Source organism: Pollicipes pollicipes, unplaced genomic scaffold (assembly GCF_011947565.3).
Source record: "Pollicipes pollicipes isolate AB1234 unplaced genomic scaffold, Ppol_2.1 Scaffold_3447;HRSCAF=4054_pilon_pilon_pilon, whole genome shotgun sequence".
Classification (NCBI taxonomy): domain Eukaryota; kingdom Metazoa; phylum Arthropoda; class Thecostraca; order Pollicipedomorpha; family Pollicipedidae; genus Pollicipes; species Pollicipes pollicipes.
Genome location: NW_023596297.1, coordinates 26,819,601 through 26,847,312, shown reverse-complemented (window position 1 = coordinate 26,847,312; position 27,712 = coordinate 26,819,601). Strand labels below are relative to the sequence as shown.

Sequence of the window (27,712 nt, the reverse complement as noted above, 5' to 3'; positions counted from 1 at the left end):
GTTCCTTGCCAAACAAGACCTTGGCTACGTGCGGTCCAATGAACCCGCGCCCACCCGGGATCGTGACACAACCACGCGGCACAACAAAATGCGTGGGCCACAGCACATTCTAGACTTATCCGTCCGTTCAATCAGTTGTCATGTATAATCATCACCCCTGAGCACTATCCACCGGAACAGCTGACACCAGGTCCGCCGAGCATGACGCACTAGCAGGCTATCAGGCAGGCCGGCGCCGCCAGCGCCCCTTCCGGTGGCACTCGGAACTCACAGGTCAGGCTGAGACCGGTAGCTGGGCGGACAGCGGACCCTCAGCTTCCCTCCTGCGGCGAGCGACAGTCGTCAGTCCCGTCACGACTCGCGCCACCAGCCACACACACCGACGCGCGCGTGCGCCCTCGCCAGGCGCGTCTCGGGGCACTTCAGCGGACGAGCAACCAGCACACACGCGCTGCCAACATCCGAGCGGCGCGCACTTGACCCGCGTCACCCGCTGCGAGGAGGAGGCGGAGGGGGCGACACTCACGGGCGTATGGCGACGAGGTGGCCGAGCCGGGCGGCTGCGGCCGCGAGCCGTCCCGCGACGACCGCGACGACAGCGACTCGTTGCTGCTGCTCATGCTGTTTGTGACGGGGCTGCCGCCCTCCGACGGGTCCCGGTCGCTCGTCACTGCCGCAGGCGAGGCAGCGGTCAGACGGCGCCGCCGCCAGCGTCGGCGCACTGACACCGAGCTCGTGCACCCACACACCGCCCAATCCCCGGAACAGCCCAGCCCTCGGAACGGCCCAGCCCCGGGCACCCACTTGTCCCCGACAGAAGCGGCGGGGACGCGCGGTCTCCGCTCAGAGGGAGCGTCCAACGCAGCGAGGCACCGCCAGCCACCTACCGAGCGTGCTGGAGACGTGGTTGGGCCGCGGTCGCGTGCTGCCCGGCTCGGCGGCCGCCAGCGGCGCCGGCGCGGTGGTCGCACGGAGCCGCGCCGACCCCAGCCGCACGGAGCGGGCCGCCGGACCCAGATCCGGCGAGAGCGAGCGACGCTGCAGCTGCCGGCAGGGGGGCGGCGATCAGCACCGGCGAGCCCAGAGTCACGAGTCCGTGATACCGACCAGTCGCGACACATGCAGACCCGCGACTCTAGGACAGGACACCCTACCAAAACAGCGGTTAAGGAACCCGATCACAGTACGGTTATTCAACACCGACAGTGCCGTGATATTGCATACATGCTATAATCTTCCGAACAAACATCTCCGTTGGACTAGAACCTCTGTGGTGGTGAGATCGAAGTTTTCGCAACAAGCCTAGCCTACCCTAGATCTGGCCCCAAAGCCATCCCTGCAAAACATTCGATGAATCACAAAACGTTCTCGAAGAACAGTCCTCTGCCGAACGCCGCAAGCCTGCCTGTGATGATGAATTGGGTTTTAGGGCGCGCCGACTTCTGGGGTCATTTTGCGCCCATAAGCCTGCCTGTATGGAAAACATGTCTTATGTCGGGCGTACATGTCCTATGTCGGGCGAGCTGCGACAGCAGCCGTCGGAGTGTACTGTGTCGTCACCTCGGCACACTGGGCACCGACCTTGGCGGAGGCCGAGAGCTGAGGTTTGGCCGGCGGCTGGCAGCTGGGCGCCGGTGCCGGGTCCGGCTCGGGGTCCGGGGAAGGACCGTTGGCCGCCGGCCGGCCGTTCGGCTCCGGCTCTGGCGCCTCTCCAGGCGCGCCGCCGCCGAATATCTGAAACGGCCGGTCGTCAAGAGGAGGCTGACAGCACGACAGCGCCGGAGCACCCGGCAGCCCGAGGTGTAGACGTAACACCTATCATCACACACCAGCAGACAACGAGACCGGCTCGGCGGTAACTGGCGTAGAACAGGGCAGGCAGACATATTTTACTGCACATTATTACGGGAATTCCTCACGAGCTACTCATGCTCCAAAAACCGTTGGCAGCAGTGGCGCAGAATTGATAGCCAGGCAATGTCAGCACCTTCGGTGGCCGGCTGCGAGCAAAGCGCTGGGCAACAACCACCCAAGTCAGTTCGAGACCAATCCAGTACCCAATGCATGCAAAGAATCGCCGCAGTTCGACAGCGGGCCGCCGCAGTCCGACAGCGGGCCGCTGCTGTCCGACAGCGGCAGCCGGCACCCCGCACACAGGCGCCGCCCGCCTCCCAGCCGAGGCAGGCTCCCGCCGCGGCCGCCCGGTAGTGCAAGCTCTGCGCCGTGCTCACCAGGTCATAGTTCAGCACGAGCGTCTCGACCACGGTGTTGCAGAACTTGATGTCGATGATGGCGGCCATGGTGTCCTCCTCGGGCCGCAGCAGCGTCGGTCCGAAGCAGACGGCCAGGTTGCTGATCGACATCAGATTGCGGTCGCTCTTGTTGCTCACGCTGCGCGCGCGACAGAGCGGACAGAGGGGGTGGCGTCAGTCGGGCCGGTGACAACGCACGGGCGGACGCGTGAAACACCCACAGACACACGCAGCTGGCGCATCGGAGGCCATGCAAGACATGACAGGATATTGTGTCCCGGCACTCCGCCACCATAAAACACCAGGGACTTACTTTTGCAGGTGCTTTATGAGGATCTTGAGCAGCTGGAAGTTCAACTTCGGTAGCTTGTTGACCACGCTGTGCACCTTCGCCACGCGGGCGTCCTTCTTATCCGTTTCTGCAAGTCGGGACGATCAGATAATAGGCTTCCACAAGTGCTTCGCCCAGACAACGCACACTGTCGCCACACATGATACTGGACATCACTACACCGCAGTCACACAACATGATTTTGGACACGGCCCTCTCAAATGACTGGGCCTTGTTACGCGGGCTCGCTTTTCCGTCCAACGCGTAATAACATTACTATGGCTGCGCATGACAGCGCATCACCTTCTGCGGATCGGCAGCACGATGTGCGCATGCGCACCGTATCGCTGGCGCGGTCACTCACTGGCGGCGTTCATGAACTCCGAGTGCAGTTTGAAGGTCATGAGCGGCTCCGGCAGGTTGCGGAAGTAGGTCTTGACAGCGCTGGTGATCGTCTTGTTCTCCCACTCCTGCGGGCTCTGCAGCGACACCTGCTCGAACTTGGACAGGCTCAGCCCCAGCTGCACCAGCCGGTTCACCTGCCGGTGGTGCCGGGCACGCTGACGCTCAGGCGACATGCGTCCGACGGAGGGGGCCAAGGGGGAGGGGGCGCCGAGTCAGCTGGGCCGCGGGTCAGCGGCGGTCAGAGGGACACGCCACTGCCGCCGCCGCCCCCGCGGGGTTCCCTAGCCGGTCACTGGCCTCACTCCACCCAGCGATGTGACGCCGCGTGGACGGACCCTCCCCACATCTGACACCCAGCCGGCCTCAGCGACGCTCGTCGGCGCGGGGCGGCAGAAGTCCCTCTGAGAGGCGCACCTTGGAGCTGACGCCGACCACCCGGTACAGGCCCTGGTCGAGCAGGCCGCGCTCCTCCAGCTGGCTGAGGCAGCGCGTGACGAAGTACAGGCCGGCCGCGTCCAGGCTGGTCTCGTCGGCGCGCTGCTCTGCGCCGTACCGGGCGTACATCTGCCGGCGGCGCGGCGCTCCGTTAGACGGCTGGGCGGCCGGCCTCACTCCCCGGCGGTGAACGCGGCCAGGCCCGACAGAGCCGACGCGATCGCCTGACCTGCCGCGTCCGCTGTGCACATTTGCTGTGTCCAAATATGAGGCACGTGTATTCTAATAGGAAATACGCAGCGGCAAACATCCGCCGCAATGTCAGTGTTCATTGGCAGGTGGGGTAGCTGGCACTCCCGTTCCGGACTTGTGAGCACGGTGTAGTGCGCCCGTCGCCCGCCCGCCCGCCCGCCCGCCCGCCCGCCCGACGCACGCCCCCCCCCCCCGCACACACACAATACGCACGCACACATACACACTGGCCCGGCCCCGAGGAGGGGCGGGGACGGCAGCACGGCTCCTGCGCATGGGTCCAGCCGAGTGGCGGTCGTGTCGGAAGTGCCTGCAGCGTGTAAACCTGGCCGTCGCTCCTGTCACGTCGAGCAGAAGCGGCGTGTCGTCTCCGTCGGCGCACGCATGACTGACCACCATTGTCAGTCGAGTCGTAACAGGGAGCACAGCCGCCACCGGTCGTCGAGCTCGGACGGCCAAGACCTGACCTGATCGTCGAGCTGTAAAGGACGGCACAGACTGACCACCTGGTCCGTCGGCGCTCCTGTAACGGCACGTCACGTTCGAACAACGGCGAGAATCGTCTGACAGGGACGGCACGACTGACCACATCTGATCGTCGAGCTCTGTAAAGGACGGCACAGACCTGACATGGTCGCGGCCACAGAGGACAGACTTGAACCACCATCTGGTCCGTCGAGCTCTGTAACAGGGACGGCACAGACCTGACCACCATCTGGTCCGTCGAGCTCTGTAACAGGGACGGCACAGACCTGACCACCATCTGGTCCGTCGAGCTCGTACAGGGACGCACAACCTGACTATCGTTCTGGTCCGTCGAGCTCTGTAACAGGGACAGCACAAACCTGACTATCGTCTGGTCCGTCGAGCTCTGTAACAGACAGCACAGACCTGACCATCATCTGGTACGTCGAGCTCTGTAACAGAGACAGCACAGACCTGACCATCATCTGGTCCGCCGAGCTCTGTAACAGAGACGGCGCAGACCTGACCATCATCTGGTCCGTCGAGCTCTGTAACAGAGACAGCACAGGCCTGACCATCACATGGTCTGTCGAGATCTGTGATACGAGAAAAACGGACCTGACCACCAACTGGCCTGTCATCAAGTTCGTCGGGGTCCGTAAAAGGATAACACGTATAGCATGTGTGTAGCAGGCCTCTATGATGGAAAGTTTCGTCATGCTCTGAGTGTAATCACTATGCCTACGCAAATTCACTATGGTGATGATGAAAAGCAACGCTGACGGGGCGTCTCAGTGCAATGCAGTCGATGCCATCACTTCCAGCTCTTCCCCCAATGAGAACAATGTCCATGCTCCGCAGACGTCAAGTCTAATACAGCAGGACCGGCTGCAGGACCGGCTGACACGTGGAGCTCTGTAACAGGGACAGCACAGACCTGACCGACTGCGGGACCCGCTGTCCTGTCCGAGTCCACGGTCTTCACAGAGCCTGACGTGGCCTAACCGACCCGGCGCGACGGCGGCAAACTCACCAGCTTTCCGGTGATCTGGTTGTACGGGATCAGCGTGAAATGCCGGTACTTCTTGTCGTACATGCAGTAGTGTTTCGTCCACGTGGTGCCGAACGCCTCTGCCAGGTCGAGGGAGGGTCAGTGTCAAGGTCAGCGGCACACGCGCCACGGACACGGCATCGCAATTCGGATAACGATGGAAACAGATTGGCTCGGTAGCTGCTGATGAGCCGTAATGACAAGATGATTTAGCAAAGATCCGCCACATTAGTTTTACATGAGCGGAGGCAGTTAACTTCCCACTAACAGCCACTCTCGGGTCACTCTCGGGCGTTTTTTGCCCTTATGGCCTTTGGCTTTCTTCAGCCCGTGGAGGGTCGAGAAAATGCGACGCAATTCACATGCAGTACAATTCTTTCTTGGCCGCGACCAACAGCCAGCTCACACCCTGGGCGTCATTCGGGGTGCGCAAGGATCGACCATTCGACAAGTGGGCGGGGGCCACTGACATCTAACTTAAACGACATCGCCCATCTAAAACAGATCAATTCTTGGAGTGACCACATACTTAAAACCAATTTCGTTAAAATCTGGCGGCATTAGCAACCGAACGACGGGGTTAAAAATGAACTACAAATACGTAGCCTCACTGCCGGTGACAGGCAATGCGTCGACGAGGTCATTCATACAGGTAAGTCTGACCAGACTGGAGAACGAAGGTCAAATATCAGACCCTGCGGACAGACAACCTCGTGACTAAATCCACCATGCAAAGCGAGGATGGGCGCAGGTACGAGAGGCAACCTTTTAAAGCATTGTACTTACTTTTCTCCATGAGGTACAGGTACCCCTGTCTAGTGTACATCTTGTCCATGCTCCCAACATCTAGCGACTTCTGGAACACAGACAGCAGGGCCTGAAGATGCCGTCGCTTGGCCATGGAGTCGGACCGCCACCCCCCTCGACGACATGAGGATGACTTCCAATCGACAAACGCAGGACTGACACTACACGTTCGGCGTCACCACCTTATCTGGGGCAAGGTAATAACGGCGCACAAAACCGCAGCGCATCAAAAGTGAGGGCTGTAATCACATAAATACAGGAACACCGACTGTACGAAAAAAACAGCGTACACGCGCTCTAATAAGTATTGGCATGGAACTGAGCCACGCCAGTCATGCATACCCCAAAAAACCAGCTAGTTATGCGTGATTCAAAGGCCCCTTCACTGACACAAAACCAAGCGATCGCAGCCCCGATAAGCGATGACTCAGCACTCAGCTGGGCTGACTGCACTGGCACAGAGGGTCGGTGGTACCCCGCGGGTGGCGGGCTGCCGTACCGTGTGTCGCACTTCCAGCGTCCGATTCTTCAGCGATTCAACCTCGTTACGAGTGGCGATAAACTCGTCTCGGGTCTGCAGCGGATCAGAGGGGACACTGGTTAGCGACCGCTTTGGAAATGAAGCCACCGCACAGCACACACACTAGTGACTGTTTTGGGTTTTGGGGGTCTGGACGAGGCAGCCCTACCCCAGCCAGCTGTGATCGTGACGGTGTTACCGTGCCCTGCCCTAGTCAGCTGGGGCTACGACGGAGTCGCCAGATCACGCCCTCGTCGGCGGGGTCTGGCCGAGGCTATCACACTCAGTCCTGGTCGTGTGGGGTGGTGGCGGCGTTACCGTACCCTGTCCCATTTCACTAAGGGTCAGGACGGGATCCACAACCCAGCTCAGTCATCGGACGGCGGCACACTCGCTGCAGTGCGAAAACAACCGCCCGGTCATCTTGAGGGTACGCCCATTTCGTCAATCGCAGCGCCCATCACCCATTCCATCGCAGCATCCACCGTCCATTCCATCGCAGCATCCACCGTCTATTCCATCGCAGTGCCCATCGTCCATTCCATCGCAGTGCCCAGAGACACGACGCCGCAGCTCCAGCTGGTGATCCAACGGTACACAACTAGCGCCGCCATGTCGTCAGAGGTCGGCTCCCGTACCTTCACAAACCGGATCTAAGGGCAGGTTGAGCTCCGCACCTTCCAAAACCGAATCTAGGCGGAGATCGGGTTCAGGTCCTTCTGACATCGCGTCTCCGGGGGCCGAAACGAGCACCTTTTCGAGCCGAACCCACAGGACTATCGCGCCTTTTAAAGCCAAGCCTACAGGGCGGCCTGTACCCGCGCCTTCTGACGCAGAGTCTAGGGTGAGATGGGATTCGGTCCGTGCAGAAGCCGAGTCTGGCGGAGGTCTGGCTGCTCACCTTCTGAAGCCGAATCTGCAGATCCGTCATGCAGCGCTGCGAGTCCCTGGCCACATCGTGTCCTTGGTGGTAGAACGTCAGCCAGCCGTACATGAAACTCAGCAGCTGGAACGGGGTCATAGCGAAACGGTGAAAAGCCAGAACGCTCCGCTATGCCTGTGGCAGCGCAGAACAAAACCTAACAGTCTGCGGCGGGTCGTCGGGTCGACCTGGCCTGAAGATCTCATCTGGTCTGGTCTGAGGAGACCACGAGACTGAGCCAGTTAACGTTCGCACAGCGCAGTCTACAGGGTCTAACCGATATCTGACCAGGCAGTCTGAGCAAATACCGACCAGACGTCTGTGGCTCGAGCAGCACGAAGCAGCGGCCGGGCAGGCTGTCTGAGCAGGCAACGCGACGGGAATACAACTGGTGTCCAGACAGCGGCGCACACGCCCGACCCCAGACAGCGGTCGGGATGCGTGGCCGGTCAGGAGGGTCGCCGGAGCGGGCCGGGCCGTACATCCGACAGCGGCTGCGCGCGACGCTCCGATACGCGGCGGCCCGCCGGAGCCGTACGGAGCGTGCTGCCGCCCGCTGGAGCGGGCCAACACAACGGGTGGGGCACACGACCGGACGGGCAGGCATAGCGGAGCGCGCCCACACAACGGGTGGGACACACGACCGGACGGGCAGGCACAGTGGAGGGCACCCGCGTTTCGGCGAGGCGCACGGCCGGACGGGCAGGCACGGTGGAGCGCGCCCACACAACGGGTGGGACGCACGACCGGACGGGCAGACAAAGTGGAGGGCACCCGCGCTTCAGCGAGGCGCACGGCCGGGCGGGCAGACACAGTGGAGGGCACCGGTGCTTCGGCGGGGCGCACGGCCGGACGGACGGACACAGTGGAGGGCACCGGTGCTTCGGCGGGGCACACGGACGGACGGAGGAGCGGAGTCGAGCGCCACTGGCGTGTGACTACAGACCAGTGTCTCATGTCAGCTGGTGTGAACGGCAGCGAGACATCTTATGACACCGCCTGCAGCGCTACCATTGGGGTAGCCCTAGCGGCACCGCACGGTTCATTAGGTACCATTGTCAGGGGACGGGAGACCAGGGGGCGGGGGGGGGGGGGGGGGCTGCACACGTTGCATGCTGAGGTCGTCTGTCGCCCGGTCCGTGCGGCGATCGCGCGGACTCCAGCACACACCGTCTCGACAAACTCGAACTTCTTGCGCTGCTGGACCTCCTGGAGCAGGCAGACGTAGTCGAGGCTGGCCTGGTCAAACTGGCGCTGGTCCAGCTCCAGCGACGCGTCCGCCTGCAACACAGCAGGGTGTCAGTGGGACTTGGCAACGGCTGGCTTCTGGCCGTGGGCGCGGTATGGTCACTCAGTATTGTCCCGTCTCAAACACGCGCACAGGTCACAGACGGTTGACCATGTGTGACCTGTGCGTGCTCGGCTCCCTGGCGGGCGGAGAGTACGGCTCGGCGCGGTTCGTACGAGATCGGCCATTTGCCCCTCGGGGAGCCGAGTCGGCCGCCACCATCTGGCGGCGGCGGGACGCGAGCGTTCCCGCCGTCTCGGCAGCGGTGCGGCCGGCACTCTGGGCGTCGATATAAGAAACCGGTCAAGGTCAGAGGTCAGGTCGCGATTACAGCGGCCCGGGTCGTCGCTCGGTGCGTGACGCACGCGTCCGGCCGCCGTCTGCACGGTCGACACACACGCACCGGTCCCGAGCGCGGGCCGCGGGGAGCAAGGCGGCACCGCGACCGTGCGTCTCCTGTCCTCTCGAATCTCGATCGTCGCTCTGCGAGCGTGCCGCGGCGAGCTCGCGCACGGCACGGCCGCCGCCAGCGGCTCGTGCCGCGAGCCCGCGCGCTCGGGCCGCACGCCGTGCCGGCGGTGCCGCGCGCCGCAGCCGCCGCGTCGGGCCGCGCGAGACGGCGCCGACACGCGCGGCCCGCACGCCCCGACAGCCGACCTTGCGCGCAGTGGCCCGGATCGATATCGAGGGGCTCGCGCGCCGCCGCCAGGTGGCGTCCTTCTGCCGACGGCGCGGAGCACAGCGCGCGCTCGCATGAGGCCCGACATCAGGCCAGTGCGAGACAAGGCGGTGGTGTTTGTGCGAACACGCTTGACTGAACACTTTGCGACACACGACCATCAGATGGGAGCGCATGCCGGCCTTGATGTAACGGTGCCCAGCCGTCGTCGCCGAGGGCATGGTCTGCCACGGTCAACAGTCGGAATGGCGCTGCTTTGTCGCCAGAACCGGCGCCCACCCGGCAGATCGGGACTCGTTGATTACCGATCTCGAACGCCGCAACGCCAGGGTCGGGAGGCGGGGCGCGTGCGGCCACCGGCAGCCGCCTGGCTTTGGCAGTCTGCGCCGACGGGTCCGCCGAGCAGCTGCCACATTCAGCTGCGGCTTCTCAGGGCCTTTCGCTCCGCAGAGAGCCGCTGGTTCTGAGATATTCCGAACGCTTCGCCATGAAACCAGGTTGGAAATAGTGAAAATGGCCGTAGCGGCTGCACTTGGGTGCTTCCTGAGATATGCTAGGCAACTCTAAGATGTCAGGCAACCGATGTTAGAATTTACGTTCGCTCTGCTCTGATGACTGTCTGTGGCATCATGTTCCACAAATCCATCAATTCCACCCATCGACCCACCACCCATCGTGGTCATGAAAAACTTCACCCAGCACCGAGCTGGAAGTCATACACCACTGAAGACGGGGATGATCCAAATGAGGCTAGACGGAAAAGCGGGAGGTCACAGCGAACGCAGACAGGGCATGGTGGAGCCCAGCGTCAGTCGAGTGTGGCAATGCGATAACAGGAAACGGACGCCGAGTCCTCGCGCACCCGGCTACCATGATCAAGGGCGCTTCCATAATTCAGGTCAGGGACAGCTAATGAAATGAAATCTGAAAACAAGGCGCTGAGGTTTGAGGTTTTAACATTTTCTCCCAGCTTGTAAGCCTGACACAGAGGATGTTTATACTATCGCTTAGAGCCCCATTACTTCCTATCATTTGTGCTCTGACCTCCCCCCCCCCCCCCCCCCTCCTCAGCCGAGATTGTGTCACTCAGACCCGGCCCACCGACCCACCAGGCGCCACGCAGCCTCGATCATCCAGTTTCTGAACTCCCGCGGGGTAAGAGCTGCAGCGGGAGGAGGGGGGGGGGGGGGAGGGGTCGCCGCCACTCGCCGGCTCACGGTGCCGCCACGCCCGGACCCGGCGCCGGTCCGTCGCGACTCCTCCTCGCCGGATGCGCCGGCGCGGCAGCGGCGGCGGCGCCCCCCGCCCGACCGGCATGCGCGCCGCCACGCCCGGCCCCCGCCCGCCTGAATCACACCACGTGTGGCCGTAACACCACGTGGGAGCGCCACGCCCGCCGCCGTGACGGACGGCGACCCCGGCGGCGCCGCGGCCGGGTCCCGGCCGGCGCCCGCGCGGCACGCGCTTGCGCGCCGCCGCCACGCGACCGCCGAACCAGGCCGGAATGCAAACAGACGGTAATAGAATCGCAGCGGCAGCGCTGTGCAGCACATGATACACGACCTCGGTGAATGTGAGCGCTCAGCGCGCTCGGTCTGGAGAGGGTACGGTCGGCTCTGGCTTCGGGGCGGTGGGGCGCCGGTCGTCCCCGGCGCGCGGGCCCAAACACGCGGGCTTGCCGGCGCCAGCAGTACGGCCCCGGCCGCACCGTCAGCAGCGCTGTTGCACTGTAGCCGCCGGGCAGGCCGGGCCGCGTAGACCGCGGCGGAGCCGGCGCTGAGCGGAGGCGGCGGCCGGGGCGCGCGGCGTGATGACGGCTCGCGGACGACGAGCGACGGTCCAGGCATCGCAGGTTCACGCCGCCACGATGGTAGGACGCAGCTCAGAGGAGGGCAAGCCGCTAGAGCGGCTGCATCTCTCCAAAGCAGCGGCATCGGCCGATACCCAGCCGGGAAGTGCACAACTCCGCCGCTCACGGAAAACACATGTATGCGTGTGGCACATCTATCGCGTGGGTCATCACGAGGACGTGACTTTAGACAGTTCACCGAGACGGGCAGCAGCAGACTACGGGGGACATGCAGCGGTAGCACGCCACAGCACATACGCGGCGAAAGCAAGAACACGAGCGTGGCCGATCCTGAGCTCGTTTGCGTGCGACGGGTAAGCCTGTGCCGGCACACGACGGAGGTGAGTCGACGGCCGGCTCCAGACTGGAGCGGTGCAGGGAGGGGCGGCCGCGGAGTCGGCCAGCCTCCTCAGCCAGCCGGACACGTCGACCAAGCTGAGCCGGCGCCGGTCGATTGATCCCAGCACATGGCGACTCGGCCTTCATCAAAAGCCGCGGTGCCGCCCAGCGCCCCGTGTCCGGGTCTGTTAATCACCGCGTCCGGCCCACGTCCGGGTCCGGCCGACGTCAGATTCAGGCCCACGTCCGGGTCAACCCACGTCCGATTCAGACCCACGTCCGGGTCAGCCCACGTCCGGTTCAGACCCACGTCAGGGTCAGGCCATGCCCGATTCAGACCCACGTCGGGGTCGGCCCACGTTCGGTTCAGACACACGTCTGGGTCAGCCCACGTCCGATTCAGACTCACGTCCGGGTCAGCCCACGTCCGATCAGGCCCACGTCCGGTTTGGCCCCAGGCTCCGACGGCCCTCGGACAGATCACCAGCAGCCGCCCTGGGAGAGGACACACGGATTCCGCCCTCGGGAAGGTGGCCGGCGGAGGCCATGTGAGCCGCCGTCGTCACCGTCAGCGTCATCAGAAGGAACCGTCGAGACTTTTTCAGGGCCACCCAGGCAAATAACGGCGTTCGAAGCTTGCCATTCCATCAGCCATGCGGTGAGCGAGGCCAAGAGAATATAATTGCCAAGTCGTTCATATCTGGCGTTTGTGACCACGATTTCTAGATATAATGGCCATTAATTAGCTCCCGGTCAAAATCAATGTTGTGCGTTGTGCGGTGACGTAAATTAAACGATAGCGTATTGGGGAGTATATTTACTAAAAAACAAATTGTTCCGTGTAGAGCAGCCCTTTTCACTAAAAAGTATACAAATAGCTATACGCGAGCTTATTTCAACGCATCTGATGCTTGATTTGAATCATTCAAATGTGGAATATTCCCTTTAACGTGCTCCGTCGTTGGGCACCATAACCACGTAGTAAGTCACGTTGTTGGACGGAGTTGACGTCTGTTTGCTTACAACCTCCGCCAGAACGCGTATAAGAAGCTGTTGACCCACTTCACAAATTTTACGGCGGAAAAACAAGAGACAAGACTTTCGACATTACACAAAATGATGCATTCTCGGCCACCAAATCACATATCGCTGCAGTCGCATTCCCGAAAGTGTTACAATCTTCTGAATGGCATGCATACACGAAACCGAACTGACGGCACTCCGAGATGGGCAAGTCAAACGACAACAAAAACGCCGCCACTGCCCCTCAGCATGACCAGCCGCTGCCCGCGCCTCTGGTGGCCGCCAGCCGAGACTGCTGAGCCGCGCCAACCCAGCCGCAGTCGATATTTATCCGGTGATGCGCGGCACGTCCCACCCACAACCGACATCACTAGGGAGCGAACATGTTGCCGTGGATCCCGCACGAGGTCCGCGGGACAGGCCGCCGCACGTGGCCGACACGCGACGCACGCGATATGAACCACAGAGCGGCAAACTACAGCCTTCATCCGAGTCGGCCACGCGAAAGCGGCTCAGGCGCCGGAATGCCTCCTTCACGCCCTCACCGGACCGCTTTCGCTCAGGTGCGTCAGACGGCCAAACTTCCCCACCCGGAGCGGTGGCTAAGCTCCGGTAGCTCGCTCCACACCCGTCTCCATCGGTTTTGTTCCAACGCTGCCGCCGTTCGCGGACGGGGGTGCATGGAGGGAGAGCTGGGACATTCCGAACTGAGCTGGTCGGCCACCTCCACCAGAGTACCCAAGTGTCTCTATGAATCCGAGTGCGCCAGAGGAGACATGACGGCCGGATAACTGCTTGTTTACAGCTCGAATGGTGTCCATAGTACGGATGACTTGGCTAAGAGATACCTTACAGTAGATTATTTTTATGTGAGCGGTTAGTTCAAAGACTCTGTTCCTGCAGAAAGAGACCTCACCTCGCCTCAACGTGAAAAACACCGCTGAACGTTTGCGTAAACACCGTTTACGAATCTTCCAGGCCGTGTTCTGCAGGCAGCTCCCTGCACCATATCGCTGCCGAAGCTCGCCTCCCCCCCCCCCCCTCCCCGCTCCCGGCCGTGCCCTGACCAGCAGCAGCGGAGCCCGGAATGGACGCCAGCCTCCGCCAGAGACGGACCGGGACCGCTGACGTCATACCCTCTCCACCGGCCGCCGGCGGACGAGCTGTACCTCGACAGTCCGCCAAACGCAGCCACGAACGACGTCATCCGTGCCAAATCGGGAGCGTCCGTAGCGGGACGCCCACGGACCGGCGCAGCGCCTCGTCTGCAGCGTCGGCAGCGACGAGAGGTGACGTCACACCAGTCCAATCACGAGAGTCTGCAGTGGTCGGCCGGTGACCTCCGCCGCCGCGCGCGGCCAGAAGTGGCCGCACGTGACGTCATACCGGCTAAATAAGCGGACCACTCATGACCTGGCGCAGTCGCGCGGCCCCGGAACGATGGGTGACGTCACACATGTCCAATCAGCGGTCCGTATCGGGCCGTGACCCCTGCCCCCGCCGGGCCGGCGCCACACCAGCTGCCGATACGGCGTCGTCCTGCCGCTGCCGACGCCGCCGGCCGCGCCCTGCCCCGGTCACGGATCCCGCGCTCGGGCCGGGTGCAGCGACCCCGGCTGTTCCGCCGCACCAAATACGGCACGCGCTCCGCTGGGGCCGCGCCGGACCGGTGTGATGAGCTGCAGACGAGGCGCCTTGCCGTCACGCCCCGTGTCGCGGCGCTGAGCCAGCCGCCGCCGAGCGGACGCGACCCCGCCAGCCAGCTGACCGGCGGCGCGCTCCAACGGTGACGAGTCCAACAGTGTTCCAGGAAGTGCCACGCGGCCGACCCAGTTTCGCATGCGAATGCATTATTTAGTAGCCATGTGCTGGTCGGCGGCGATGCACCATCGGATGATCGGCGGATGAACCCGGCGACCGCAGCACCGGTCTCGGCCGCGCTGTCGCGACAATGTACTCACCGCGCGCCGCGCTGGCCCCGGCTGCGCTGTCGCCATACTATTCTCACCGCGCGCCGCACAGCAGTGTGCTAGACTCTCTGACGTCACTAACACAATGCTAGCCATGCCGCCGACGATGTAAACATGAAGCTGACCTCCTCGCATGGTGTTTCGACAGGCGTGGCGGTGCGAGTGCTGATGCGTAGCGTTTGGTGGACCCTGGTCCCGCTTGCAAGCGGCGCAAACCACATGGATCATGTTTTCCGGAGGGGCATTGATCGCGGCACTAAGTTCAGCCGCACGGTAGGGTGGTCTTAATGCCTTTGTACTTGGTCGGGAAAACACGTTCGCCTGTAGTGGAGCCCAAACACCTGGCAGCGCCGTTCGCTGTTCTGCAAACCGGGCGTGTAATCCATACGGACGTCACGTAGGGGGTTGACGTTCCCGACACGAAGCGGGGGCTTTCCCCGGCCAAGCCGCGCCATTCGTGGTAGTTCACCCCACTGTACAGGACACGGAGGTCCGGCGGCCACCGACGCTCGTGCTGCATGGCAGAGCCGACGCGTCCGAGTCTGGAGAACCCACCGCCAAGCCCCGACGCTGCTGCGCTGGTACCCCCGGCGGCAGCACCCGGCGCGGGCCCGCGCGCCACGTCTGTCCTCGGCGCGGGCCTGCGCGCCACGTCTGTTCTCGGTCTGTCCCCGGCGCGGGCCTGCGCGCTACGTCTGTCCTCGGCATGGGCCAGCGCGCCACGTCTGTCCTCGGCGCGGGCCTGCGCGCCACGTCTGTCCTCGGTCTGTCCCCGGCGCGGGCCTGCGCGCTACGTCTGTCCTCGGCGCGGGCCTGCGCGCCATGTCTGTCCTCGGCATGGGCCTGCACGCCATGTCTGTCCTCGGCATGGGCCTGCGCGCCACGTCCGTCCTCGGCGTGTGCCTGCACTCCATGCCCTGGTCTGAGGCGCTGCCAGCAGCAGCGGCAGCCGTCACTCACAGGCCGGCCATAACGCAGCACCGCAGGCGCTCGGTGACGTCAGAGAGCGCCTGCGTGACGTCAGAGAGCGGCCGTGTCCGTGAGGCCACACCTGGCGCAATGTGTGATGACGGCACGCGTCTCGGCAGCCGGGTGCCGCCCCGGCTGGCACTGCCCGGGCCGCGGCCGTCGCCAGGCGAGCTCAGCACAGGAATAATGAGGGCTGAGGGGGAGGAGTCTGTCCGGGATCCTCCCGCTGACCGTGTCAGTCGTGACCGGCATCGGTGACGAGATTCTGACTCATCACGGGCACGACATTTCGCAGAGGCCGGCGCCGGAAACCCTGACCGTCATTGCAAACCGTGAGGTGACGCCACGCAGAGCTCAGCACGGCACCGGCCCGAAGCGGCGGCGGGACTGTGCAGGGTCGGGCGCCACGACCTCTACCGGGACGCCGCTCGTCTATCGTGCGGGACGCCCGGGTGATGGCGGACCACACGAAACTCGAAACAACTACGCGATCAGAACGAGTCTCGCTTTCTCGGAATCGCTTGTTTTCTCCTGTGGATTGAGCCGGCGCGCCTGCATTCCACTAGAACCACTGGGACAGCTGGCGGCCAGGCGCGGAGGCCCGCAGAGGTGGGAGAGACGGAGCTCGCCGGGCAGCTGCCGACCGGCTCCCGTTCGTGACCGGACGGTGACCCGGCCCGCCCCCTGACCCTGTTCCCGGCCGCCGGCGGGGCGGGGTGGGGCCGGCCGCTGCCGAAGCCTCAGAGCAAACACGGCAGGGATCGATCTGGCTGGCCGGGCGCCCACGCGGGCCGCCGGCCGCCCGGCGACAGCGCAGCGCGCCGGCACGCCCGGCCCGGAGCCGGAGACGGAGTCGCAGCCGCAGCCCAGGGACGGGACGGCCGGCGCCACTGCGCGGGAGGCTAGGGGCAGACAGAGCGCCGGCCGTCGCTGACGAGGAGAGGAGCGGGGATCTCACCCGTACCCCCGGTACTCGGCACTGTCAGTGCGCCCATGTGAAAAAGTCAATCGGTGACGATCTAACCACGCCGTCAAAAATGGAAGCTGAGAAACGCTCTATGTGGCCCCTAGAAGGTGAAGTGTAAACACACGAACGCAGCCGATGACATAACATGAGCTCAGCGCTGTGGAATTCGAATAAACACAGGCCTGATTTTGGTTCCGTCACCCTGATAGAGGCTTGTCACTCCGAACGAGGTTTCGTGTACATGCCCAGGCTGTAGCCAAAACAGCACAAGGTTATAAAAATATATACGGAAAGCAAGAGGGTGCCAAATGAATCAGAATAAAATATCAAATGAAACATCAAGGTGTGACATTTCGCATACTTGATGACCAGCGTTGACTTAAAAAAGTAACAACGTACATGAATAATTACGCAGACGGTCCACATCACACCCAGATCGCGGAAGGAAAACAACAGGCGTCAACCTGTTGACGAAAACAACAACAACGAAAACAACAACCGGTCCATCAGCGATCTCTGCGAGCAGCCCCCCGTCAGTACCTCGCCCAGCCCTTGCCCACCGCGTCAGCAGCGCGAGTAGCAGCCATGAGCGTGGTGGGAGCCGGCTCCTGGAACAGGTCCATGATCCTATCGACGGTGTGTCGCTTCTCTTTCCAGAACGGACGACATCAAGCTTAGCCGGCGAGCTGGCGAGACCAGGCTTGGCCGAACGGTTCCGCCGGAGATCGAACTCCAGTGGCTTTCAGTTCCGTACCGTTCAGGTCTGGCTAGCCGCCGTGCTGTTGCCGCTATGCTAGCATGTCGCCACTTCCGCAGCGTCTACCGACCCAGCGTTAGCGCCTCGGCGCCGAGCCCAGCGAGAGACGAGCGATCCCGGCGACAGGCACCGCGCCATGGTCGTGAGCCTTCGTCCAAGCAAGGGCGGCGATGCCCGCCGTTGACGACGCGCTCCACTTGAAGACCGGCGCTGATGCGGCCGTGCGGCGTGGAGGGCTCCGCCGCAGCCGGCATTACGCAGCGCCGGCCTCGTCAGGGCTGCGCGGCCCAGGCCGGAACGTGTGCCCAGACCGGCGGCGTGATGCTCAGCCTCGGGGCGGGGGGGGGGGAGGGGGAGCAAGGCGCCTCTCCGTGACCGGCGTCTGTTCCCGAGCGGAGCCTGGCATCGCCTCCCTTTACCTGTGCAGCGTCAAAGTCCTGAAAGTATGCCCTCTGAAGCTATAGGTCGCCGTCGACGTCGAGGTTCTAGCCATTCGTCACCATGTGCCCAGTAGCAGTAACCGCTAACCAAGCAGTATATTTACTCAATCCTCGTGTTGCTGTACTCGAGGGTGTAGGTTCAAGGACCACCGGCCACTTTCTTTATATTTCTTTATATGTCATTCGATCTTCAAATTCGGTTTCCGTAAGCCGAAATCACAGTAACCCCACACCGTAATCGGCCAATGTAGGTCGGGCACAGCCCTGGACAGCGCTGATCCACCGAGACAGTTTCCTGCAAAATGGCACCCTTACATACCGGGGGAACACACCGTCAGTTAGGGCGTATTCGCAGGGACACGGACGGCAACGAATCTGAGTCGTCCATATCGCCATGTCGCTGTCACACCTCAAAGATTCTGCGCCTTTTGATTCAGCCACCCAGACGTCGACAATTATAGGTGACGTCATGTGGAGTCTTTGGGATGTGCATGTGTTTCCGATACTTGTTCGACGTGAGAAGGAAGTGGTGCAACATGTCCATTTAGAAACCAGTCAGTTTGCACGCCCCCGACCGACTTTGGATCAAGAAAGGTGTACCTTGCGTTACTAACAGCATATTTGCAGCTCCCATGGTTAGGGGCGCGTGGGCACCAGGCTAGAGCCACAGAGAATTAAAATGTGCTGCATTATTGTCACGAAAATTACGAAAATGTGCACGACAATGTCATGACGCCAGACGTGTTACTCTGCGAATACGTCCGACAAAGATTCCACCTGACGTCACAACGAACAGAACAAACTGCGAATATAACCTTAATATCGTGCAACACCGCTGTATCCACCGAGTTCTGTTGATGGCGAGTGCACCGCGACACGGATTAGGCGGTTCACGCTTTCCCAGACTCTGTGTCGGGTTTCATGGGGCACGATCACACCTGTTATCATGCCACAGCTGTGGAGCTTTACGACCCCTTCCGGTAATCTGACCCCTGAATTGGAGCCGGCTCCGCAAGCCAATAATTCCGCCCGCGGGGCCGTTCCACGACAGCGGCGACGCGAGACAGTGCTCGGGCAAGCTAACACGACGGTGCTTCAGGCCGGACAGAGGATTTTCCTCCGCTCGGTGTCACGCGCGGCAGGCCGAGAGGACGCGGAAGGAGGCGTGTTTGCTTCTAGATATTGCGCTGGCCGTACCCTTATCTTGAGCCAGGGCGTGCGAGAAAAGATTGCGATAACTGTGAGATTCATGGTGAGACAATCCTTTGAATTTGGAGTGCAAGGATTGCGAGTTTCTGCAGCACGCAGAGACGAAAGGGGAGCCTGGATGTTGCGCTGCCGGTTGGGTGGTTCGTTATACGGTCACACCGGACTGTCGTCGGTGTTCGCGGGCATAATGTCCGCGGCCGGCGATGTGGGACCGCTGGCCGCCAACAGATCGCAAGTCTATCGCACCGTCAGTTATCAGGCGCGGTCGACAACCAGTGCTCAGCAAAATAAACCCCTATCACACGAGCGGAGGTGCAGACTGATGAAGTAGCGGCGCGCACCGCCTGCAGGCCCCTTCTCGCCCATACGTCACAAACTTGATACGTGGAGCAGCCCCAGGCTCCGCCACGGGGGGACGAACAGGCACCACACCCAGACAACGGAGGGGGCCAACATACCCCCCCCCCCCGCAGTGATGGGAAGCGGCCGGGACGGTGGTGACTCTCACCGGACGGTGCCATGGCGCGGGCGGCAGCGGGCGGCGCGCGGCGACACAGCCAGACAGACGCCCTGGCCCGCCCCGAGACGCGCACAGTCGCACAAACCGGCGCCGGTCGACTGGCGGCGGCCAGCGGCGCGACCTCGGCGGCGATCGATGCGGCGGCGGCAGCGGCGGCGCGCCCACCGCCATCGATTCCGTGCCGGCCCAGCGGCAGTGGGGCGGCGGGGGCGGACCCCCTCCCCGGCGCCTGTTACCGGGCGCCGAGGGGTGCCGTCCGACCCAGCCTGACCTCTACGGTCCCCCGGTCGACCGCTCCACCAGCGGCGCTGGCGTGCGGCCGGCCAGGCGCGTCCCTCACCTCCTTCAGGGTGTGGTCCTCCAGCTTCTTGGTGGACAGGTTCAGGTGCCGCTCCAGGCTGGAGCAGAACTTGTGGCTCTGCTTCTCGAACTTTTTCCGGCCCTCCTGTGAAGTCCAGCAGCGTTACTGACCGCTAAAACACGCCACATTTGTATCACGCAGGTCCAGCCGCATCAAGCGGGCTCGAACGACGATGGGATCGCTTGGTATTCGGACATCGGGACATACGGTTGAAACCTCACATCGACAAGCGACATCCATTTCAGATGCATGACTGCTCTGTCGACAAGGAAAAGTCACGCGTCTCTTGTTGGGATCGAGATTACCATACCATAAAATGCCTGCCTACCATGTACCGCCGTGAATCTGACAAAGGCAGGAATAGTGCGCCGAAGCTGAGCCCACGACAATGATGCGCATCAGCAAGCGGGTTACGCGCAGAGTGTCTCGAACACACGATACATCATAATGCAATGCTTAAGGCCATGGTTATAAATGCATGGTGAGTAGCATTTGACAACAGCTGCTGCCCGCCACTAAAGGTTCCGAGAAACTGTGATAGTCGAATGCAGTAATACGGGTTTGTATACAGCATTTGGCAGGGCGGATCGCTGTAGTGTAAATAAGCTCATACGGCCTCGCTTGAAATGACAACAGTCAAAGTGATAAACAGTACACAAATGAAGTATAACAACATTATCTGTACCACTCCGTAAATCATATCATTATGTTGTTGTTCATGCAACGTTGCTGCGCCACCATGTGGTGCGTGTTTTATATGCCACAATACCTGCCCCTTCTAGCGGTCAGGGCCATAGCACTCCGTTTGCGTGTTGCCCACGCCAGCTGCAGCCCGGTAAGCGGCGAGGCCTGCTCGTTTAACCGAGCTGTCTGCTGTGACCCATGCGGGGCCCGTGATAACAGATGCCTATCGACACGATACCGCAGCAAGAGCCCGCCGTAAAACGCCTCCGCCCCTCGCGGTGAACTGGCGCGGCGTCGCAGACGTCACGCGGGCAGAAGGCCACCGATGGCATCCGTGGCCTCTACATCCGGCGCGGGAGATCGTGACACGCCGGCGTGCCCTCCCCCCCCCCCCCCCCTCCCCCTACTCACGTGGTCCGGAAGACCACCCAAACCGGTCGCTGGCTCGGCCGCCCGCGGACGAATGTCCCGCCCTACGCTTGGAGATTTCGGCCCTCCTTCCCTCCGAGAATGCTCGGACCGGAAGCCCCTGCCGGCGCCCCGTGACGTCACCTGAACGGTAGACCAAACAAGCCTCGACGCAGCCGGTGGTCGCGGCGCCGTGTTGACTGTGACAGCAGGATCACGGTGTATGTACGGCGCCGGGCGCGCGTACACACGGGCGGCGACAGCTGGGGTCCCCTGTCTGTCGCAAGAGTGCGCCTTCGCATTTTCGCGGACGTCATCTTTGAGTGAGGTCCGCTGCTGCCCCCACATTCCTAAGAGGACCGTGAGAAGCCCCACTATGAAAACATATGGGATAAATGCGGGCATACCATGCCAGCGTACCGCAAACCATGTTATTATGCATGGTCCATGGTAACATCGCGCGTTTTCACTCTTACTGCTTTCACGTGTCTAACTCAAGTTTTTGCTATCGGCGTTTATTAACATGTAAGAACTTGACAAGGTGGAGGGGGGATGAGCAGTGCCAACCCTTGATGTGTCGCAGGAAAAACGTGTCCAGGCCATGATTGAAGCGAAAGTGCTTGGGCACCACAGAAACAACTTATGACGGACCGCAAACTGGGTGGTTGGTTTGCCAATGATCGGCTGAACGTCGAGACTACACAGAGGGGCCACACAGCGGGCCGCCGAAGTCCAGATGCCGGCCAAAAGTCTGGCGCTGCAGACCCACGCATCGCCCGGACACCGCGGTCCAATAAATGACGAAGAAACGCAGCAATGACGAACGCGACGCTCCCACTAGTCCACCGAGCACGAGCTCCTGGCCGGGGAGCACGAGATCCTGACCGGGGAACACGAGCTCCCGACCGAGGAACACGAGCTCCTGACCTGGGGGCACAACCCCTGACCGGGGAGCATGAGCCCCTAGCCGGGGAGCACGAGCTCCTGACCGAGGGGCACGAGCCCCTGGCCGGGGAGCACGAGCTCCTCACCGGGGAGTACGAGCTTCTGACCGGGGAACACGAGCTCCTGACCGGGGAGCACGACCCCTGGCCGGGCAGCAAGAGCTCCTGACCGGGGCGCACGACCCATGACCGCGGAGCACAAGCTCCTGACCGGGGAGCACGAGCTCCTGACCGGGGAGCACGAGCTTCTGACCTGGGAGCGCGAGCCGGACGTCTCGGAGGCGCCCAAAATAGACAACGCTGGGTCGAAAACTCACAGGCACAAGCCGAACCCCGCAAAGATTGCCGACCTGAAAACAGCCGCGGCCGGGTTCGATCGCGCTGTCTAATCGCGACGTCCCGCACGGCGTGATGCGCTGCGGCGTCTCGCCGGTGGCGTCGCCACCACACCACGACAGCTTGTCGTTGTCGCGTCAAGCCAACCAGTCCCCGCTGAGGAAGCGCATACACCCGTGGGAAACTCTGCAATCGCTGCACTGCGCCCTAAACCACAGCGTCAATGACGCAGTGTTGCAACGAGACCGGCACGCTGACCGCCGGGCCGTCGGACGACGGGATAACGCAGATTATCGATAGTAAGTTAATTCAAGGTCATTCTGTGTGGAGATCCGTCCGTTAAGAGGGCGGGATGTCTTTGGGGGTTGTTCAATAGAGATCAGCGAGCATCTGACGCCGCCCTTTGGCCGTCTCTGACAAGCATAACATGTTTGCCGGTACCAATTTGTCGCCGTTTGGTCGCGCAGAAACAGCAGCGACAAATTGACTGCAAAAAGCGAGTGTATTGTACACACGTGAGCCCACACAATGCACCGCACCGGCCCAGCCTAGAGAAGATTGGAGCGGTGTTATTCGGGTCGCTTCCCACTCCCTCTCCTGCTCAAAACGGGCCGTAATCCCGGAAGCCATTGCGCCACCACGCCGCCTTGAGCCCTAAAAAGACCGTCACAAACAAGGGCTGATACGACATTGGAGCGATATCGCAACAAAACAGGTTTGCACGCTGCTGTGTGGCAGCCTGGGAAACAGTCACCACAGACAAACGTTCAATACTTCATTTTTCATTTCATATTTATTTGTTTTTAGGTTAAACCACTTTTGAAGCACGGGATCGAGTCATTTTCAGCGGCCGTGTGTACGCTGTCAGAGTAAGGTGGCCTGCGCCGTATCGCGCATGTAACCCAGAGTGCCAGCGGCGAATGACCACCCACCCGGTGCGGCGCCCACCCATGTATAACGCTCAGCTCATGACAGCACCCTCACAAAGTGATACCGAACCAATGTGGTCTTTGACTGACGTGAGAAAACCTACATTCTTGGCCGCTTACAATTTAAGATAACAAAACTCGAACCCCACTCAGAGAGGAAAAGGTTAGACTACCTGAAAGACGTCAAATGGATATGACATCTACGATAATGAAGACGTCTGGAAAAGCTGCGCGGTCTCTCTTCCAGTCTTGCAGCGGCCGCACGTTTTCTGTATTTGCCAAACTCTGGCGCCATCCCCAAATCATCATCAGCAGGAGCCTTCGTGGCACATATTATCCATGTCTGGAAACCAGTTCTTAGACTGATCTACGGGCTTTCAACTACACTTATTTCCTACTTCCCGTCGTCCAGCAGACTGAAGTGCTGACTGCAGCGAAGTAATGTTTTATCCGTAATTCCACTTCAGTCAACATTTCAGAGAATTTCAGGGGAGCAAAACAGAACGGTCGGTGAGATTAAACAGCCATGGCTCAGTTTATGAACTGGTCGTTGGGCACGAAACGTGACGCGAGCAGTCGCCGGACCGCGCGGACCGGCGCCGTGACCCGCCCCAGTGACGTCACCACCCCAGGCGGGGTCACGTGACTGACCTTGGCGGCGCCGATGTGCTGGCGGCGGAACGTATCCAGCGCGCCAATGATCTGCTTGTAGCCGTGGTCCAGCTGCGGCACGCAGGATACAAACTGTCAGAGACAGCGGCAGGACAAGACAGACTGTCGCAGGCGGGTCGAGGATACGGGGACACACTGCACATCGGGGAATAGCACAAGGGGACTCACCGCAGCGGAGAGCGGATACACGGGCACAGGCAGCGGACAGACCAGGTGAGGACACCGACCGGCGCCCTGGACGGACGCGATTCAGGCACACGCTGGGACGCGGTTCCGGCTCAGACAAACCCGGCAGCTGCGGCCCACGTGGGTGATGACAGGCTCAGACAAACCCGGCAACTGCGGCCCTTGCGGGCGGCGACAGACTCAGACAAACCCGGCAGCTGCGGCCCTCGCGGGTGATGACAGACTCAGACAAACGCAGCAGCAGCGGCCCCCACAGGAGATGACAGACTCAGATAAACCCAGCAGCTGCAGCCTACACTTGTGGCAACAGACTCAGCCTCCATCTCGGCGGAAGAAAGCAACCGGTGCTCCACGCGTGATTAGCGGAAAGGCACGTCACCAATGCATAACCAAATGTCCCGGTGGCCATCCCAGAGCGCAGCCCTGCTCAGTGATTCTGGGAAGGTTCGATGGGACAGGGTGCCACGACCACAGCTAAAGCGATTCAGGCCCCTGTCAAGATTGCTAGCGTGAACATTTTGGAAAAGTTTTGTTTTAGTTTTCAATGCGAACACTTATAACGGCGCCGTTTGGTTTAAAGGGAATGTTTCACATTTCACGACACTGAAGTAAGCATCAGATATCATGAAACAAGCTCACTTATAACTATTCGTATACTTTTTAAGTGAGAAGGACCGCTCTTGACAGCACAATTCTCTGTTGAGTAAATATGCTCCTCATTGCGCCACGGTTTGATTATGTCATCGTGCGTCACACAACATTGATCGAGAGCCGATTAACGGCCATTTAACGGCCATTATCTGGAAATCGAGCTCACGAACGCCAGATATGAACGCCTCGACAGCAATATTCTTTTTTACCTTGACCGCCGCATCGCTTGTGGAATGACAGGGTTTGAACGACAGTATTGTCACGTCATGAATGCCAAGGTGACTTTGAAATACTCTCCCCGATATACATTTCCCCATCTTTCGCGGGCGCATAGCTCAGAAACTAGAGGGGCTCGGATCTTCAGAAAAGCAGGATTGTGAACAACACCAAAAGGTCTTCAAGATGGTTGTTTCGATTAAAAAAACAAATATTTCCACATAAATGTGGAACACCCCTTTACTTGCCACTACCAACTGGCATGTATACGGTCGTCTGAGCACACGGTGCGTGTCCGATCGTCTGAGCACATGGTGCGTGTACGATCGTCTGAGCACACGGTGCGTGTTCGATCGTCTGAGCACACGGTGCGTGTACGATCGTCTGAGCACACGGTGCGTGTTCGATTGTCTGAGCACACGGTGCGTGTTCAATCGTCTGAGCACACGGTGCGTGTACGATCGTCTGAGCACACGGTGCGTGTAAAATCGTCTGAGCACACGGTGCGTGTCCGATCGTCTGAGCACACGGTGCGTGTTCGATCGTCTGAGCACACGGTGCGTGTCCGATCGTCTGAGCACACGGTGCGTGTTCGATCGTCTGAGCACATGGTGCGTGTCCGATCGTCTGAGCACACGGTGCGTGTCCGATCGTCTGAGCACATGGTGCGTGTTCGATCGTCTGAGCACACGGTGCGTGTCCGATCGTCTGAGCACACGGTGCGTGTTCGATCGTCTGAGCACACGATGCGTGTTCGATCGTCTGAGCACACGGTGCGTGTTCGGCAAGCTGAACACAATTCTTCCAACCACGTGCAGGCAAAAGACAATGCGGGCATGCCGAAACCAAGCCATGAACTTCCAAACTGGGCAACGGTATCGACAAATCTCCGGCAAAGATCTTCAAGGAGCGTGAAGAGGTTTAGTACATCCAAAAGTCCAGCAAGAGGCACTGAACTGGCAGTCAGACTCTACTCGACCGGAAAAGTCCGTAAATAAAACATCAAAGAACAATCACCAACGCCTGAAAAGACACTAAACGTAACAAACTGGCTGATACGTACAACTTCTTTTCACCGGCACCACCACTTTACCGGAAAACACTAATAGATGCATGCAATGAAGGCCTTGAGCTCCTGTCTTTTCAGCGGTCTTGTGCTGCCTGAAAACGACCTTCAGTATACCAGGCGACACTGATTAAACGACGTTATCAAGCAGCTTTGGTTATATTTACAAAAGTCAAACCGAAGCATTTTAAGATTGCCAAAGCTGCACTAGATAAGCGTCGCTTAACCAATAGGTATTGGTACACCGGATGGCAGCGCATTGTCAGCATAAGAGCTCCCAACTACAAAACGGCAGCATGACAGTCTACCCCCCCCCCCGCGCACCACAAAAACGGCGAGCCTGGCACCCGGTACGAAAAAGGGTAGGACGGAACAGGTTGAATGAATTCATACAGATTAGCGATGGTGCCACCACTTTACAGGAAAACAAGCAACATTTACATCTAACCAGGCGCCTGTATTAGATAATGGTGGTCCGGGGTCATGTCCCGATTCCCCAAATACGCCATGGATATGCTCATGCCCTGCCGTAACGTGGCTTGTGACCGTTAACTGGTCCTTGAACCTCTCCCCGTTGGGCAGGTTCAAATCGCCCCCCTCCTGTTTTTCCCACGGAGCGGAAAAATGACGAGCGGTAGTGCGCCACTATCCTTGGAATGACATCTAATTTTATTTCCTCAAATTTTGAAACTAATCTCGACGTCACGTCGAGTCTGGTCACGGAGATATGGGGTTATTCTGTGAGGCTTGTACCAGTAAGCGGACGCTTCTCTCACCGTTACGGGTGTGTAGTGCACAGATATGGCAATTGCGATGGGATTAATCAAGATACGGCGTTTCCCACTACACACACATCAATCTTAAAAGCCAGTGGCATTGTCCGTGCAATCATTGACCACTTTGAGTGGTATGAGAAGTCTGGGAGGAAACCGCTTGCCAATGTTATTTGATGCAAGGAAACACAGAGCGAGGCTTTTAAGGCAGGTCTCATCGCCATGGCGCTGCATTGCGTTGTTTTAGCAAAAGGTTAAGAACGGCTGATTCTTAAAGACTTTTCATGACCCCTTAAGGTCATATTCATGACCTGGCAAGTCGCCCACGAGCAAAAAACACATTCTAGATACAACTAGAAAGTTCAAACGACAAGAAGTATGCCTTTCTTTACCTATCATCTTATCTTCCTTACTTTTTAAAAAGCATGGGGCAGATTTGCCCCTCCCCTCTACTGGTGGGGCACGGGCAAGGAATCCCCAGTAGGGCGTGGGTTACTAACCATCAGCCCACTGGCTGCTGGGGACGCTTCGCCAGCCGGCCGACGGCTGGACTACTCACCACATGCTGCCGCTCGTCCTCGACCAGGTTGATGAGTCGGCCGAACTCCCTCAGCGAGCCCGAGATGACGATCTCGTCGTCCGTCTGGGCGCCGCCGATGTAGCTGAAGCGGAACTTCTCCAGACTGGCTGCAAACGTCCTCTGACAGCGTGACAGCTCTGCCGGGCGGGACAGACATGGGCGTCAGCGACCTGGCTGCGGCTCCAGCGCCAGCCTCCTGCCCGCAGAACAGCGCCGACGACAACGACTTTTCGTAATTGGCTTCGGCAGATAACGCAAATCAAATTGTGCTTGACCTGGAGGATAGACGTTTGGCATTAACGACGCGGCCGAGAATCACGTCTTTAACAGCAAGCACAAATGTGAAAATAACGCAAATGTCACATAACGGTGACGTGTTAGCATAAGTTTGGTTTCACAACCAAGCTTTCACTGCTTGCTTTGAACTCCGACGCATCAAGTTTAAACCGGTGGAGG

The 27,712-nt window shown here is 60.4% G+C and overlaps 1 protein-coding gene across 1 annotated transcript in view; it reads right to left on the bottom strand.

Annotated features, from left to right (window-relative positions):
* The window catches only part of LOC119092367 (rho GTPase-activating protein 26), a 32,871-nt gene that overhangs the window by 2,797 nt on the left and 2,362 nt on the right, over positions 1-27,712 (bottom strand). The window contains exons 2-18 of the mRNA XM_037215330.1: positions 27,236-27,393; positions 23,764-23,835; positions 19,791-19,895; positions 8,611-8,721; positions 7,420-7,524; positions 6,498-6,572; positions 5,978-6,047; positions 5,175-5,271; positions 4,331-4,454; positions 3,403-3,552; positions 2,948-3,122; positions 2,566-2,671; positions 2,232-2,391; positions 1,582-1,734; positions 888-1,044; positions 527-670; positions 272-323 (exon numbers count right to left, since the gene is read on the bottom strand). Coding sequence (XP_037071225.1) covers positions 272-323; positions 527-670; positions 888-1,044; positions 1,582-1,734; positions 2,232-2,391; positions 2,566-2,671; positions 2,948-3,122; positions 3,403-3,552; positions 4,331-4,454; positions 5,175-5,271; positions 5,978-6,047; positions 6,498-6,572; positions 7,420-7,524; positions 8,611-8,721; positions 19,791-19,895; positions 23,764-23,835; positions 27,236-27,393 — 2,014 coding nt within the window. The remainder of the gene's footprint in view (positions 1-271; positions 324-526; positions 671-887; positions 1,045-1,581; positions 1,735-2,231; positions 2,392-2,565; positions 2,672-2,947; positions 3,123-3,402; positions 3,553-4,330; positions 4,455-5,174; positions 5,272-5,977; positions 6,048-6,497; positions 6,573-7,419; positions 7,525-8,610; positions 8,722-19,790; positions 19,896-23,763; positions 23,836-27,235; positions 27,394-27,712) is intronic.